We start from the raw sequence: 18,403 nt of genomic DNA on the forward strand, positions 1-18,403 counted from the left end.
ATAAAATTTTGTTGACTATATAACACAAAAAAGATAGTTCTTAAAAATAAATCTTACCTCTCTTTTTTTAGCGTTTTAGTGGTATTTTAATTCAAATCAAATTTTCTCGTTATTAGAGGGCAAAATTTACATCATCAATTTGATTTGATCAGGCTTGTTATTTCTGCGCTGCTTGTTTCCGCAAATACGTGTTTTAGCGCTGTAGTTTGCCACCTATAAGAAATCATGCTGACTGTTTCAATTGAATGAAAATTTATCAAAGTTTTGTCAAAAAAAACTTGTTTTTTAGTTCTAAGAAATGTTAAAAGCGAAAAAAAAGTAATATCACAAAAATTTTCAGTCAACATTTTGTCAAAACATTTTTTTTCAATTGTTTTTTTTTCAAAAGCTTGTCTGCAGCCAACAAAATTTTTGTCAAATTTTGTGGGTCTTTGTGGGGTTCTTCGACCGTCAGTAAAGTCATTTTATTGGACCCAAAAATTTCAAATAATTTATATAAAAATTCGCAAAGAGAAAATCGTAGATTCAACCCCGTTCTGCTAAAAACAAATTTGTCTTTTGAACATGTCAAAACAAAGTTTGAGTTTTTATCCCCAAAATGATCACTTTTGGCTTTTTTTAGTCAATGAAAAATAACGCAATAACTACTTTGTCCATCACTGACATAGGTGAACTTCTTACGTATCGCAAAATCTTCTCTCAAAATCTGCAAAATATTGTGTAGATTAATTTGTTTTGGTTGATAGACAAAAATGGTAGTTTTACTATATAACACACAAACTTTCTATTTGAAAACAATTTTTAAACGTTGTGCCCAGATTTTGTTGGAGAGTATAACCCTTTTAAATATCTTTTTGTTGAGCTACGTAAGAATTTACTCATTTGTTGGGCTTCATAAGAAGCTCACTTTGATTCATTTATATGTCAGTGATCGACTAAAAAGTTTTGGCGTAACTTTTGATTGGCTAAAAGCCCAAAAACGATCCCTTTTTGGGGTAAAACATTAGGCGCGAGTTTCGCTAAAATTTCGAATTTTGCTGAATTTCTAAGCAAGTTTTGTCATCATCATTTTCCACCTAATGTCAACTCAGTTTGAGAAAAACGGGTTCTTATGCTTTTCGTCCGCAAAGTTTAAATCAGTAGTGCAGTTAGTTGAACATTATATAATAATTTTAGTTCCTGCGAAACGCAGAGGAGCTATCAGTAGGCTTTAACAGTCCTCTCGAGGATAGTCCATTTGTTTTATCTCCCCACATTCCAGACAGTGTTATTTTGCTAAGCTGTTTTTTGCGACTCAAGGCCGTTTTTTTGCGTCTAGAACTTTTACGTGGTACAACTATTGCAGCCAAATTTGGTTGAAGGTAAATCTTTTTTTTTGACCGCAAATTGGGCACAGAAAAAGAATTTATCAAAATTTTTTGATTGACGAACATTAGTCATTTATTTCTTGCTCAACTTCAGGAAAGATCGGAAAAAGGACTGCCGTTTATGTTTAATAGCTCATTGAATAAAAACTTCTGGCTTATGAAGCTGAGCTTAGTGCTTAGTTCTTGCTATTAAAACTGTGATAGCAGTGTCGATACTCTTGAAAGGGCCACGAACATCTCTCCAAAGTTTTTATAATTTTCAAAATCTTTCAACATTTTTTTCAAAATAACATCTTATACTGTTCTGGGTGCGCTCGGAAGTCATTTGTATTTCTACATCCGGATTAACTAATTAATCATTTGCATATTTTATGGATGTGAAAAAAATTGGCTGATGCGGTAAATACATTGATAAGCTGAACACTTTGATTCAGAAATAGTTTTTTTTTGTGAAAAAAACTGCACCAAGCTCACAATTTCTGCCATATAACTATCATTTTTTGGGTTTTTGGCTATATAATACCTATATACAATTTTAAATTTCAGCCCTGTTTGATGCAGATTTTGATGCAAAATCAGTTGGAAAAAGACTGTGCACACATCAGTATATCGATATGCTACAAATAATAGCCAAGCTCGGATTTTTTGTTGAAATATAGAACTTTGAATGTTGAACGTGTTATTTTGTACTGGTGGCATAAAAAGTGATTATGCAATCGCCCAGATATGAACAAAATTAGAGCAGCTAACACACTTGTTTTTTAAATGAATGCTCATAAGTTCGAGCAGACTGTGGTTTACTTTGTCCGAGTCAAGCGAGAAAAAAAACAAAAGCTCCGGTATATTTTTTGTTAAGTTTCTTAGTATGGTTTTTTGCCTATAAACTACAACTACGAACGATTTTTGAAAAAAACTACGAGCGCGCGTTGAAAAAAAACGCAATTTTTTGGTCAAAATTTTCTTAAAAGTGCCTAAAAACGCCTTTTTGGCCTGTTTTTTCCAACATTTGCCTGGGGCGCAGAAAGTTTGGCCCAAAGGGGACTTTTAGTGCTTCGGGAGAGTTCGAGAAATCAATTTGGTCGACCTACAAAAATATCCTAGATCCGCCCCTGTTTGTCTGAAAACTTTTTTTGGTGCTAAGAACTCAAAAACTTCTCAACTTCAGATACTATAAATTCAATACTCGAGCCAGTTTATGGTCACATTGCCTAACGCCAACAGTTTCCCTTCGGCTTAACTCAATCAATCTATTGATTAAAACATCCGTATTTTCAAATCTTGTTGATCAATTCAAGCTTATAATTTCTAATTCCACTCTCCTCAGCTCAGCATTTTCCGCAGACATGTTTACTGTTTAAAGAAAAATTAATATCCAACTTCATTTGTGAAACAAAAAACAGGTGAAAACAGAAAACGGGAGTTTTTCATCAATGTGGAAGAAAAAAATTCGAATATACCGTTTAATAAAAAGATTTGAAAGTTGTAGAAATGTTCTGCATTATTTAAGAGCTGCATAAATTGAACGGAACTGAGTTTTTTAAGAATTGAATTAGAAATGAAAACAGCTGAGGCGCGTTTTATACCATTGCAACTGCCTTTTATGCCAAAAAGAAAATGAAATTACGCCAATATTTTCATTCTTTTTATATTTTTTAGTTCAAGAGTTTATTTGCACTGGGAAAAAACAACATAGGATAATTTGTCAACTTATTGGACAAAAAAGTTTTCTGCAGGCCAAAAAAAACGAAATTTTGTCAATTTTTCCATTCTCTGTATATTTCGTAGTTCAAGAGTTTATTTATAAAATGACTGGTAAAATCGATTAATTTGTCAATTTATTGGACAAAAATGTTTTGGCGGCAAACTAAAGCATGCGTGTTAATGATTTCGGCCGCAGTTTTTATCGTCTCAGCCCATTTCTATCTAGAAAAGATAACTGCGACCCAGAATTTTTACAAACCGGGGATAAATTTTACAAATCAGTTCAATCTATGCACATTGAAAGAGCACATCATCAATACCTCGGCCGCGGCGAGTCCGCAAAAGGAAACAACAATCACTACCACCCCTCACCCAGAGAGCAGTAGGACAATTGAGGTACAATTTTAAGAATACAAAAGGCTCGAGTTATTAATCTGGCGAGTTATTAATTATCTGGAGTTAATTAACTTTCCCCCATCTGAATTTCAAGTTCCAACAAAGCTTCAAATATCAGCGCGGAATTTTGAATATTTCAGCCGCTGTTTAAAGTTCCGGTGAGAAAATTTTCTATCAAAAATGACAAACAAGTTCGAAAAAAATGTATGTTTTTTCTTTGTTTCTGTTATACCCACGGATTGAATATTCTGTGTAAACTGGATTGACATTCTAAGTCTTGGGTAAGAAAATAAGAAGAGTTTGATCAACGTAAACATTCTGTAAAACTGTTGTCTGTTGGCTTCGGATCTGACCTCGAAAAGCATATGAGTGTCAGAAACTCATAATAACTAGTACATAACTGGTTAAGTTTAATAATTACGTATTTATAACAGACTTCTATAATTAATGTAAATATACCCATTGGTTAAGAAGCGCCAAGAGATTGAGTAAATAAAATACTATGGTTTATGTTTATGTTTTAGTACGCATGGCATCTAGTCCCTACATTGGGTTTTCTTCTTATATCCAACTGGATAACACTCCCCCTTTTTTAACTTGAAAAATACATTTTTTTTCATTTCCCTCGTTCTGGAATTTTGGAGTTTCCTTGGTAGCGTCTTTAGATGATGAATGCTTGTTTGGGTTTCTCGTTCTCTTTGGAAATTCATTGAGTTTTTAATCGGTGATTTTTCTTGTAAAAATACTCATTGCTGAATCGAAACTTTTTAGGAACTCGGCGTCAGGAGTGGTTCTTCGTGCCGGTCGATCAATTACATAGCGCGAATTGATTGCTCTTCCTGTGTGAGTAGTCAGTGGTGGCGGTTTCTCTTGGTGGCTTTCCTGGATTGTGTTTTGGAGCTTGTTGTCTTTTTGTTCGCTTGATGCCCTAATGTATTCTGGTATTTGTGAGTCCAACTGGATTTAAGTACATTCGACTGATGATGAGAGCGAAACAAACTCATGTGCTTCTTACCTAGATGTGGCGGCTGTGGTGTCTGTATTTTCCGGTGTTGGTACTAATTGTACTTGGCAGATTATATTCTTGCTTTTGGTCACTTGGTCTTCGATATTGCTAATAGGTATGGCATTTCCGAATTTCCCGGCCAAAGTATTTGTACGCGCCCTAGTAGAACGGCGACACTCTTGTTCAAATTCTTCCGGTGTACGTTTTTGGTTTCTAGTTTCTTTGCGGCTGATTTTTTCGGTGAAGGTGTTTTGCGGTTGAGTTCTTGATCGAACGCCAGAGAAATTGACGTATCACATTCGAATTGGATGTCTCCATTTGGTAGTTTGCTATTTTTCCTTGGGCTCCGGTTGCCAATTGGCTTGTATTGTAGGCAGGTTTTCTTTGTATCGTCCTTCTTTGCTGTATGTTTGATTTTAGGGATGGCAGTTTCAAATAATTTTTCCGGTCCCAACGCCCGTCGGCTCAGTGATTGTGTAAGTATCTGCTCGAGATTTTTCGGTGGTGGTTTTTTCGGGCTGGTCTTTTTTCGTACTTCAGGTACCGTCTGGTTTGTTGTTTGCTTAGGGTTGATTAAGTCTATGTTCGTTGAGGTTGTTTTGCTGCTAGCATGTCGTTGTTGCGCTGATTCGCACTGTCCCCTGTTTGTTTTGTTCCTTACTACTGAAACACGAGGTTTTGCTCTGGGCAAGTGTTTATTGGCAACGAAATCTTTAAGAGCTGCTGGTCTAAGTTTCCCGTATACACGTGGACCCGGTACGAACGCGAGACCATCGTGTCTAATTACCCGTGGTTGTTTTTCGTCCTCTCGAACCCAAGCTGTGTGGGGTGAATAATTAACAGTAAAATCATTTTTCCAAGATTTTAAACTGCGTCGCAAAAACCCCTGGTTTTTTTAATTTTCTTGCAATGGTACCGGTTTTTCGGGCTAATTGTTCAATTTTTTCTCCAAGTTTTGTGTTGATTGTAGTCTGTGGAGCTTTAAAACAATCTTTGAGGAATACTAGCGGTGCCCATTCAATATTTTGTTTTTCCTGGTTTGTTAGGGTACGATTAGGTTTTCTAATTCTCATTTGCGATATATCGTTAATTGTGTTTTCTTTAAAGAACTTGCGTTTTTCGTTTATCAGATCATATAGGATGTTAGATAAAGTAAATGCGCACCTATAGGGAACTTTTCCATTAGTTGACGATCAAATTCCTCATCACTTGTATCTTAACTGTTCGCGCCGGCTGGTTGTTGGTGGGATGTGTTTGTAGCTTTCTGCTTCTTTGTCCCTGATTCTACTACTGTTTTGTTCTCCGTTGTCCTGCTTGTGGCTTTTGAATGCCGTGAGGATGTTGGTGTGGGATTTATAGTCGTTTCTGGCAGGTGTTGGTGTTTGCGGTACGTGACAACTAAATCGTCTTCGCTGTTGGCATCGTGATTCCACATTGCTTCTGCCATTAGAGCTGGTTTTGTGAGTAGTCTTTGGTCTAAACAAGTGATCTTCGTCTTTTCCCAAGATAGGTTAAATAATTTAGGAGATGTGGCAATATTGCTCAACGGCGTGTTTGATTTTCTACCAAATTGCGCTTCAATTGGCGATATTTTTGTAGTAGTTTTTGATGTTATTTATAAAGTTTTAACAAGTTCGGCCACATCGGAAGCAAGTTTATACGGTCTATTGCTATTATCAATTTTCATAACAGAGAGTCGAGTTTTAAGTGTCCTAATCAGTCTCTTCATCATGCCTATAGAGCGGTGATCATCCAGTGGTACAAACTTTAGATTGTTTTTACAAAAAAGCATAAGTTTTTCGCCCTAAACACTTGTGCTTGGTCACATCGAATGTTTTTTGAGACCCCGTGGTTGAAAATGTGTGTTTGCATAAACTGAATTGTTGTGTCTGCTTTATTATTTGTTACTACTTTGACCGACAAAAATCGGAAAAACGAGAGAATCGATCGACCGCTACCGGTATGTACACTACTTTATTATTTTCGTCAGGCAGCGGCCCTGCGAAATCCAATTGGATTTCTTCGTGGGGCTCTACTACTGCGTCTAGCGCCATGAAATGATGTTTTCATGAAATGACATTTAAGTTTTTACCTTTTTGTCGGCACTCCTTGCAGTTCTGAGCCGTGGCCACGATATCCCGGTGCAGGTACGGTTACCACAGGTTTTTGGCTGCCTCGATCATCCCGCCTTGTCCCGGCTGTGTTAGGTGGAGTGAATCCACAAGGATTTGGCGCAGTTGTTTCGGTATAACAGCTCTGTAATCATACAGGAGTATTCCATCTCTCACTGAAAGGCTGTAATTGACGTTGTAGAAATAAGGGCCGTAGCATGATTTCAGTGTCTCCCATTTTTGTGATCGTACCATGTTTAGTAATGGCTGTAGCCTCCGGTCTTTCTTTGAAGCGGCCGTTATGAATTTATTGTCGAAGAATTTTTTTAAGTGTCGTCTATACATCAGTGAGTCCTCCTCTTCCGTTGTGGCTTTTTCTTAAAATTCTTCTGAGTAGTAATAATGACATACCGGACGCGGGTCTAGACAACAAGCCGACGGGACTTCAAGCCAAAGGGACTTCAGGCCGAAATTTAAATTTTACATTCACGCAAAACACTATTTTTTTAATCTGTAAAACGTTGCTTTTAAAATTTTTAGGCAAACGTAGACCAGAATAAAGGTTCTTCATGACAATAATTCACTTGGAATTGGCATAACTTAAAAATATCAGCCGGTTTTTGAAGCGCATAAATTATAAACAAGAAAATTTCCTTTAACAGTGTTTTTTTTTCAACTTTCCTAAGCATCATTTGGAAGCTTAAGTTTCATGAAAACGCCAATAACTACTGAAGAAAGATCATGAAAGTGAGTAATTATTCAAAAGAATTTACAATTGATCATATTTCATGACTTGATGAGAAATTTTTCGGATTGAAGTCCCTAATTTTACGATTCGGCTTGAAGTCCTGTCGGCTTAATGTCCTGCACCCATCGGACGCAGTGTTCAGTTGTCGGTTCATTATGTTTGCAACAGAATGTTTCTTAGAGATGATTGATGGATTCCCAAATTTTGTAAAAAGGTTAACGCGACTGAAATGTGGCAATTGAGTTTCTACAGTAAATAATGTTTGTGTTGCAATCGAATTTGAAGCAATGTCATTTTCGTTCCGGTTGAGCGATTGCGTGCCTAGAAGTCCGTTCGGATTTGAGGTCTTTGCTAGATTTAAGCTTGTGCTGCCTCAAAAACCAAGACATGCTATGAAATCGTCATTTAGAGCAACCACGAAATGTTCGTCCCAGTATGCGGGCGATTGAGGTTGCCCCACTGGATGTCTCAAAAATTAATCAATTGACCTCATTTTGCTACCCACTAGGTGTCTTATATACAAAAACAAATAGTAGTAACCAGTGTATGCATCTGGTTAGCCTACTTTGGTAAATTTTATGATTTTAATTGCATTGTAGAACGCTGACTAAGGATTGGTGGTCAGTAATTTGTGTAAATCTTCTACCATATAGGTAATATTTGAAACGCTCTATTGCTCGAACTCGTGCAAGCGGTTCTGATTCGTTTACCGAGTACTTATTTTCTCATGTATTAAGAAAGCGCGAGGCATAGGCAATTGTAGCCCAGCCATCTGGAGTTTCTTGTTCCAACGCACACCCAATACCGTGCAGGTACAATTTTAAGAATACAAAAGGCTCGAGTTATTAATCTGGCGAGTTATTAATTATCTGGAGTTAATTAATTTTCCCCCATCTGAATTTCAAGTTCCAACAAAGCTTCAAATATCAGCGCGGAATTTTGAATATTTCAGCCGCTGTTTAAAGTTCCGGTGAGAAAATTTTCTATCAAAAATGACAAACAAGTTCGAAAAAAATGTATGTTTTTTCTTTGTTTCTGTTATACCCACGGATTGAATATTCTGTGTAAACTGGATTGACATTCTAAGTCTTGGGTAAGAAAATAAGAAGAGTTTGATCAACGTAAAGTCATTTGTTAAACTGTTGTCTGTTGGCTTCGGATCTGACCTCGAAAAGCATATGAGTGTCAGAAACTCATAATAACTAGTACATAACTGGTTAAATTTAATAATTACGTATTTATAACAGACTTCTATGATTAATGTAAATATACCCATTGGTTAAGAAGCGCCAAGAGGTTGAGTAAATAAAATACTATGGTTTATGTTCATGTTTTAGTACGCATGGCATCTAGTCCCTACATTGGGTTTTCTTCTTATATCCAACTGGATAACACTCCCCCTTTTTTAACTTGAAAAATACATTTTTTTTTCATTTCCCTCGTTCTGGAATTTTGGAGTTTCCTTGGTAGCGTCTTTAGATGATGATTGCTTGTTTTGTGTTTCTCGTTCACTTTGGAAATTAATTGAGTTTTTAATCGGTGATTTTTCTTGTAAAAATACTCATTGCTGAATCGAAACTCTTTAGGAACTCGGCGTCAGGAGTGGTTCTTCGTGCCGGTCGATCAATTACATAGCGCGAATTGATTGCTCTTCCTGTGTGAGTAGTCAGTGGTAGCGGTTTCTCTTGGTGGCTTTCCTGGATTGTGTTTTGGAGCTTGTTGTCTTTTTGTTCGCTTGATGCCCTAATGTATTCTGGTATTTGTGAGTCCAACTGGATTTAAGTACATTCGACTGATGATGAGAGCGAAACAAACTCATGTGCTTCTTACCTAGATGTGGCGGCTGTGGTGTCTGTATTTTCCGGTGTTGGTACTATTTGTACTTGGCAGATTATATTCTTGCTTTTGGTCACTTGGTCTTCGATATTGCTAATAGGTATGGCATTTCCGAATTTCCCGGCCAAAGTATTTGTACGCGCCCTAGTAGAACGGCGACACTCTTGTTCAAATTCTTCCGGTGTACGTTTTTGGTTTTTAGTTTTTTGCGGCTGATTTTTTCGGTGAAGGTGTTTTGCGGTTGAGTTCTTGATCGAACGACAGAGAAATTGACGTATCACATTCGAATTGGATGTCTCCATTTGGTAGTTTGCTATTTTTCATTGGGCTCCGGTTGCCAATTGGCTTGTATTGCAGGTAGGTTTTCTTTGTATCGTCCTTCTTTGCTGTATGTTTGATTTTAGGGTTGGCAGTTTCAAATAATTTTTCCGGTCCCGACGCCCGTCGGCTCAGTGATTGTGTAAGTATCTGCTCGAGATTTTTCGGTGGTGGTTTTTTCGGGCTGGTCTTTTTTCGTACTTCAGGTACCGTCTGGTTTGTTGTTTGCTTAGGGTTGATTAAGTCTATGTTCGTTGAGGTTGTTTTGCTGCTAGCATGTCCTTGTTGCGCTGATTCGCACTGTCCACTGTTTGTTTTGTTCCTTACTACTGAAACGCGAGGTTTTGCTCTGGGCAAGTGTTTATTGGCAACGAAATCTTTAAGAGCTGCTGGTCTAAATTTCCCGTATACACGTGGACCCGGTACGAACGCGAGACCATCGTGTCTAATTACCCGTGGTTGTTTTTCGTCCTCTCCAACCCAAGCTGTGTGGGGTGAATAATTAACAGTACAATCATTTTTCCAAGATTTTAAACTGCGTCGCAAAAACCCCTGGTTTTTTAAATTTTCTTGCAATGGTACCGGTTTTTCAAGTGTTGGTGTTTGCGGTACGTTACAACTAAATCGTCTTCGCTGTTGGCATCGTGATTCCACATTGCTTCTGCCATTAGAGCTGGTTTTGTGAGTAGTCTTTGGTCTAAACAAGTGATCTTCGTCTTTTCCCAAGATAGGTTAAACAATTTAGGAGATGTGGCAATATTGCTCAACGGCGTGTTTGATTTTCTACCAAATTGCGCTTCAATTGGCGATATTTTTGTAGTAGTTTTTGATGTTATTTATAAAGTTTTAACAAGTTCGGCCACATCGGAAGCAAGTTTATACGGTCTATTGCTATTATCAATTTTCATAACAGAGAGTCGAGTTTTAAGTGTCCTAATCAGTCTCTTCATCATGCCTATAGAGCGGTGATCATCCAGTGGTACAAACTTTAGATTGTTTTTACAAAAAAGCATAAGTTTTTCGCCCTAAACACTTGTGCTTGGTCACATCGAATGTTTTTTGAGACCCCGTGGTTGAAAATGTGTGTTTGCATAAACTGAATTGTTGTGTCTGCTTTATTATTTGTTACTACTTTGACCGACAAAAATCGGAAAAACGAGAGAATCGATCGACCGCTACCGGTATGTACACTACTTTATTATTTTCGTCAGGCAGCGGCCCTGCGAAATCCAATTGGATTTCTTCGTGGGGCTCTACTACTGCGTCTAGCGCCATGAAATGATGTTTTCATGAAATGACATTTAAGTTTTTACCTTTTTGTCGGCACTCCTTGCAGTTCTGAGCCGTGGCCACGATATCCCGGTGCAGGTACGGTTACCACAGGTTTTTGGCTGCCTCGATCATCCCGCCTTGTCCCGGGTGTGTTAGGTGGAGTGAATCCACAAGGATTTGGCGCAGTTGTTTCGGTATAACAGCTCTGTAATCATACAGGAGTATTCCATCTCTCACTGAAAGGCTGTTTTTGACGTTGTAGAAATAAGGGCCGTAGCATGATAGACAAGAAACTTAAGGAAATGAATTCAAAACTACAAAATAACTAACCGCCAAAAACTGATTGTAGACAACAAAAAACTGTTTCAAATAATTAGTTTAGTCTATGCGGATTTATCCTTTTTATTTCAAAAGTAATTTTGAGTCGACTTAACGAAGTTCTCACAACAGCTTATAAACTTATCCACACTAAGATGCAGCAGTTGGGTGAGCATTGTGACTCTGGTTTAGACAAGTTGAGACCGGATCGAGGATCAATGCACAAACCCATTGAATGAAAAATCCAATTAGTGCAGTACAAAATTCTAGAATTCTTATATAGTAACATTAGCTTTGAATACTCGCTACATGCACAAGCTAAAACCCCTGGAAGATATACTTACATTTGCAAGGTTGTTTCTCTAATCTTTTAAAAAAGATGTTCAGCTTCATTGTCTTGGTATAAACAATGAAGCAAGGAACAAGCCAAAACCCTGGAAGTTATATTGACATTTGCAAGGTTGTTTTTTTATCTCTTAAAAAAAGATATTCAGCTTCATTGTCAAGGAATAAACAGTAGAACAAGGAAGATTTGTCCCCCTCCTTCTGATATAAAGTCATATAAACGGTGGAATCACAATGAAAGTAACATCTCAGCTAGGCCAACTTGAGTTGGTCCGCGATTGAAAACTTTAAGGCTTCGGCGAGAAACAGTTTGTCCACGCCAACTGAGACTTAACGAAACTAACCATGACTGATGCGAACGACCATTAAGCGAACGAGCAAAGCGACGTATGATCAGTTGAAAATGAACAACCAGGTCAAAGCAAGGCGAAAGAGCAGAGCGATCAATCATCGTTTGCTAGAGTGCAACATGGACGACCCGATCAAACAGGACGCAACTACCTGAAACTGTTTACTCGAGAAGTGGTCACTTGAGGTGAAATCTCAAGCATAGGGATGCGATAAACGTAATCCGATCGACCTATCCTGTGACTAATCTTGCGGGCATGCGGATCTCTCTGGCGGTTATAAAAAAGAGTCTGGCATCGATCAGCGAAAAGAATCAATTGGTAGAGGATGCTGCACCAAACGAACGTCTGGAGGCAGAAACTGAAAAAATATAAATGAGTTTATAACAGAGGTATGAGAACTCTTTCAGCAAACGGAGTTCTTCCAGAGGAATGGCAAAAGTCTTTTCCTTCAGTTCAAACAGTGTTTCACTCAGATCAAGTCAGATCAAGTTGCCTAAAATTGACCTTCCCTCTTTCAGTGGGAAGTAAACGGAGTGCATGAGCTTCATTGACCAGTTTGATACCTGAAAATATGGAAATCCAAACCTACAAGCTGAAAAGTTGAACTAATTTAAGACTTCACTTGGAGGAGAAGCCCGTTGTCAGGTCAGGAATATTGCAAAAATTGTTGTGAACTACGACAAGGAGGACTCTGATGGACCGGTCCGACAACAAAAGGATTATTTGGAGCACGCATCTCAAATTTATGTTCAAACACCCGGTTTTGACGACTGAAGATGGGACTGGGCTGTGAAAGCTTTTGGAGTTGTTTTTTGCGAAAAAGCGGCTGCACTTGAAATGCGACGCTGTAACACCCAAAACTGGGAATCAATATTGGTTCTTGTCATTGAGCAGAAACTAGATCGCAAAGCCAAAAGCAATGGCAGCTTGACAATTTCACGAGCTTGACGATTTCATTCGTGCACGATCGAGGGAACTAGAAGTAGCGAAGCCAACAATCAATTTCCAGAAACCAACGATTCGAAGTGAAGCACAAGCTGTTGCCCGAAATAAAAACTGATCGAAGACAGTCGTATGGAGTAAAAACTGTGGACAAACAATGCGAGTTTTTTTTGCACTTCAAACTGTAACTGCATATATGAGTCCAAAAAATTAAAAGCACAAACACGAAAGGACGAAATGACTTCCCAACGACTGTGTTTCAATTGTTTGCGCCCAGGGCATATGGTAACAAATTACCCAAGCTCTCACAATTGAAAGCAGTGTGTAATAAAGCACTATTCCCTTCTTCGTAAAGACAATCAGCTAGAACATCCGAACACAACTGAGCGAAAAACTGTTAACGATTCTCCGACGATTGGAAACAACCTGTGTACTGTAATCAGTGCTGAGCAACCATACTTGAAACTTGTAGGATACCGTTGCTCAACCATCACAGACAGGAAATCCGTTGCCGTGCCTTGAAAGATAAAGGATCCAGTTGAAATTCCTCAGTGAAAGTTTCATAAGACGACATGGGTTGCCTCCTAAATCAATCAGTCAAACAATTAAACCAGTTAGAACTCCACCTGATTGGAAAAAAAGAGCTTGCCTCGATAACTTATTCATTGCCTGGAGAAGAAACAATACGAGCAGACTTTTTCATCACGCCCCAAGTCACATCTGATCTACCAGGCGACGATATTAAGACAAACGTTAGAACCCTCGGCGAGTGCAAAGCCACATCACTCAAACAGTTCTTCATTCTGGAACGCAAAGTTAAGCAGGATGCTGCTTTGTACACTCAGTAACAAGATTTTATCAAGAATTCCGATACAAGGGTCAACTAGAAATTGTACTCCCAGATGAGCTCGCAATGTCAGAGAAAAGAAGCTTTTATCCATTCCACTATTGCATTCAAAATGATAGTACCCAAATTTCGCTGAATGACGCACTGATGTTTGGCCCCAAGCTTCAAGACGATTTGTTTGATCATCTACTACGTTTACGAAATTTACGAAATGTCTGGTGGCTCTCAACAAGGAGGATGAAGACTACCACCAAATTTTATGGAGAGATGGGCCCAACCAATCGATAGAAACCTACAGAATGACACGAGCGACATATTGCATTGGTAGCAGTTGCGGTTGCTATCGTTCTGTACGATCACTCACCGAAGCAGGGAAGCATTCTTGTTTCGAGGACACAATCAGTAGAGACTTCTACGTCTAGTTAGCTGGTTGACTGTTGCAGATGACATATCTCAAATAACTAATAGTTCATGTACGGAGTTTTTAGTTAGTGGTAAGTCAGTTAAACATCCCAATTTTTTTCTCCAATTATAATCGGTATTCAAAATATGGCTTGTTTTTGTTTTTCAATTGATCTAAGTATAATATATATGAAAAGTGTGGGCAGGTGTTGAAAAAGTCTTTATCTGAATTGTGAAAAAGTTTACTGGTCTACGGTAATCAACTCGGGATTCAATTTTGTATTTTGGGGCCTAAAGTTTGACTAAAATTTCAAAAAAAATTTGCAGACACTTGCACAAAATTTGTTCAAATGTTTTAGGAGAGTTTGAAAATAATTTTGTTCTGCTTGAAAAATTGGGTGTTTTAATTTCTTATGAAAATCTATTTCCATCCTGCTTGATGTAATTTTCATGAGTTTGATTTTAATTGTGTTTGATGTTTGAAGAGCTGTTTTTGGCAGCCAGGTTCCACTTTCAACTAACTTAAACAAAAAATGGACCAGATCAGACAGCCTAATAGCCAAACTGAACTTTCAAAAGGCTTTTCAGATTTTGAGAAGTTTGTTTCAAAATGACAAAATCTGTATGGTTTTCGTGTAGAATATGAAAAGCCCTGAAATACTGAAGCCACTGAAATAGAGAAAATATCAGTTGCATTGGTTGACATTTCTCGTGCAAGAAACTACACTAATTTTGAGTGTAATATTTTGAAAACTAAATTTGTCTGTTTTTATAAATTTCAACTAAATCGCGAGATTAGAAAACTTTGGACATAGAACAAGGCGGTTATTTGAAGAAGGTTTTTTGAAGCTTGTTTTATTATTATTAGTTTTTGAAAATCTCAAAATTTATTAAATTATTAGCGATCAAATCTTAATTCATTTTCTTTGCTTATTTGTTAGGCATTCTTTTAACTAATTTACAATTTGCGAGACGTAATAGTGTTTTTGTAAAGCGGCCTGGTCGTTTTTAGGTACCTGTTTATCTGTTTTTGATCGTACTAACATTGTGGTTTTTTCTGAAAGAAAAAAAAGGTAGTTTCAAAAAGAAAATATGTTAAAATATTATCTCTGAACTCCTTGTCAACAACTGTTATTGGAAATAATTTGCGGGTAGTAACAATTTTTGGGCCACACTGCTTGTTTCAGCTCAAACTGCTAATTGTTTAAATGTTTTTCGGGCTTTCGAAAAAAATAAGGAATTCATTGCTAAAGGCTGGTTTTCACGCAGACCTATTTTAGAAAGAAATTGGACAGCGAGTGGATTGATTCTGGAGTACTTGGATTACCAAGCTGGTGTGCTTGGACTAGTCTAAGCAAGTGGAGGCTTATCGCTTAAAATAATTTTTTCAATACGCCAAACCCTTTATGCGTTGCTACCCGCATCGGAGTTCCATGGATAATAATCGATTATATTGACTTTTCGTGGTCTGTCTCAAGAAACTTCGATAATATTCGATTAAAATCGATTAAAAATGGATTATAATGAAACTATATTTCTAATCAAAAAACTCCCCATTTTGCCTCAAAAACAAGTTTCGTTTTCTTACAAAAATAATCGATTATAATCAATTATAATCGATTAAAAACGAATATTTTTGAAAGAAAATGAAACTTGTTTCTGAGGCAAAATAATCCATTTTTAATCGATTATAATTACGAATTTTTTTTCTTTTAATTTTCACAAAAACTGTTACCAATGTCAGTCGCTTAATTTGGAATAAATTAAATTCTCTTCAATTTATTTTCTTAAGTTTTTTTGACAAGTTTTTTTTCCAAAATTTCGAAAAAAAAAATTGAAACTGTGCGACCTCAAATTGACTTATAAACAAGGGAGTTAGCTTCAAACATGACAAATTATGTATAATCCTAGGTAATTTTATATTATTTTACCCTGGAACCGGGGACCGACCTTTTTACATATTCTAGAAGGACCCTGGAACGTTAATTCTTGATTATGACTGACCACTTCTATTTAGCTCGGAAATTATTACTTGAATTTTGTGGTCGGGGCTGACAGCATTATGGTAAATAGTTTTCGCAAACAAAGAAGACTTGTTAAATTCATAAGGTTTGAATTCTACTATACTGGGGGAAACCTACGTGTGTATGTATGTGTGCCCTTATGTGTGTTTGTATGTGTGCCCCTGTGTGTCTGTTTTTCCTTTTTCCCCGATTGATTCTATCATTCGCAGATTGGACCAGAACTGCCCTCACTGGTTCTCCTTCCCGATGCCCGCTGAGGTCACTGGTTCTCCTACCCGATGCCCGCTGAGGTCATTGGTTCTCCTATCCGATGCCCGCTGAGATCACTGGTTCTCCTACCCGATGCCCGATGAGGTCACTGGTTCTGGAGAAGTATGGGAGAATATGAAGATGAAAAAATGGGAGAACATGAAGATGAAAACATTAAACATGTTTTTTTCATTCATATGTCTTAAATGTATGCTGATTCTATGTTTTAAATTATTCTTTGCTCTAACTGCATGTTTTTAGGAAAACTTAGTAATTTTAATTTTTTAAACTTGCTTTTTTCTTCAAGGCATAGATATAACTAAAATTAGAATAGCCTAATTAACGAAATAAAATGGATTATAATGGATTTTACTTTTTCAAAAAAAATCGATTTTAATGATCACATAATCGCTTACGTGGTCTAAATTTGCCACAATAATTGATTATAATGACAACGTTTTAGACAACATTTTTCCATTATGATTGATTATTATCCAGGGAACTCCGGTGCGGGTAATGACCGCGCACTCTTTTTTGTTCCAAAGTAAATTGAGGTAAACTAAATTGATCAAATTAGTTCTGCATAAAACTCAAATATTAATATTTAATGTTTGATATTAGCAGCCAACAATTTTTTGATTTCAAATATTTTTCAACGAAACACTGTTTGAGATCTGTTGGCGGTCAGTCGAAACATTCACTGATATTCGAGCAGTTTGTGAGATCTATAAATTAGTTTTTGTACTTAAATACTGAAAATATTTAAAAAAAGATTTCTTTTAAATGGTTATGCTGTCGATTGTTAAATAGTTATCTTTGTTTTAGCTCTATGATTACCATCGACTTTGGGATCCAGTAAGACCAGATATTTGGATCACAAAGGATACTAGCACTCCTTGCAACCAAATTCCACAAAAGTACAGCAACTACACAAAAGTATTAATTTTGGTCTTATCGCAATCTGCAAACTCAGATCGACGAAAACTAGTCCGAGGCACTTGGGCATCCGAGGCTAGTTTGTCTACGCAACGAAGTTCAGCTGTTTACTACAAAGTTTTATTCGTTCTGGGAAGAAGTACAAACCATTTAGCATTTCACCCGGAGCAAAAACAGCACGAATATGATGTTATTCAAGCTGATGTCACTGAAACATACAGAAACCTAACCTTGAAATCACAAATGGGAATCGACTTTGCAGTTAACCAATGCTCAAACTTTGATTTTGTCATGAAAACTGACGACGACATGTATTTGAACATGGACCTCATCTCTAAGTTTGTTTTGGATATTAAACGCAAACAAAAACCGGTTTTTGCTGGAAAATGTTTCTTTGGAAATGGACCGCATAGAAACAAAGGGAGTAAATGGTACATTGACAAAGCCCAATACCCGGATAAACTATATCCGCCGTTCTGTGTAGGGGCTCTTTACATGATGACTATGGACATTGCAATCAAATTGCGCGGGTAAGTCACGTTCAAAACTTTTGATTTGAAAATCAACTCATGTTCAAACACAATGTAAAACCGTGCTCACGCAATGCCAAAATAATTGTTCCATAGTGTCCACAACTCGAAATCTTGAAATACTATTTTCACGGTAATTTGATGTTAACGAGTTGATCAATTTTTGATTAAAAGCTCATGTCAATTTTAGGCAGTACAGATATGTGAAGCCAATTTTCCTCGAAGATGTTTTCACGGGAATGTGCCTGAAAAAATTAAACTTCAAGCCGACCAGTATAAACAAACTAATCGAAAACTCCGTGCCTAATCGCCGAGCACTGACAATACGGCAGCCTTCATCGAAATTTGCTGTGCATTTGAGTGACATGTTCCGCGCTATGCCCCAGGTGTATGAGTCTGTAACCAAGCATGGGGATAACATTAAAGAGATTAGAATTAAAACTTCTGCTGGAAACAACCAATCAGAATCCGTTTCAGTCTGGGGTCAGAAAAAAGGAGTTCTGGTCCAAATTCCTTAAGTTCGCAAACACACGCAAAAACTGAGGAAAACTTATCTTTCAAATGGTATGTTTTATCAAAAAATTATATCACAAAAATGCTTTAAACCAAGTCTAATGCTTAACTATTTTTGACTTTCAAAAAATTGTTTTGAATACATTGAAGTGAGTTTTTGGTCAGTTTTAATCACATGCCATCCTGCGGCAT

General features: G+C 37.2%; 1 protein-coding gene across 1 annotated transcript; it reads left to right on the forward strand.

The window, feature by feature from the left end:
• Positions 1-2,925: 2,925 nt before the first annotated feature.
• On the forward strand, positions 2,926-18,181 carry LOC134845729 (beta-1,3-galactosyltransferase 5-like; the record flags this gene model as incomplete). Its single annotated transcript, XM_063862788.1, is given in 3 exon segments — positions 2,926-3,464; positions 17,058-17,698; positions 17,889-18,181. Coding segments are annotated over 3 exon segments (1,183 nt in total), but the record flags the coding sequence as incomplete, so codon positions are not given.
• Positions 18,182-18,403: the final 222 nt, after the last annotated feature.

Source organism: Symsagittifera roscoffensis, chromosome 5 (assembly GCF_963678635.1).
Source record: "Symsagittifera roscoffensis chromosome 5, txSymRosc1.1, whole genome shotgun sequence".
NCBI classification, from domain to species: Eukaryota; Metazoa; Xenacoelomorpha; order Acoela; family Convolutidae; genus Symsagittifera; species Symsagittifera roscoffensis.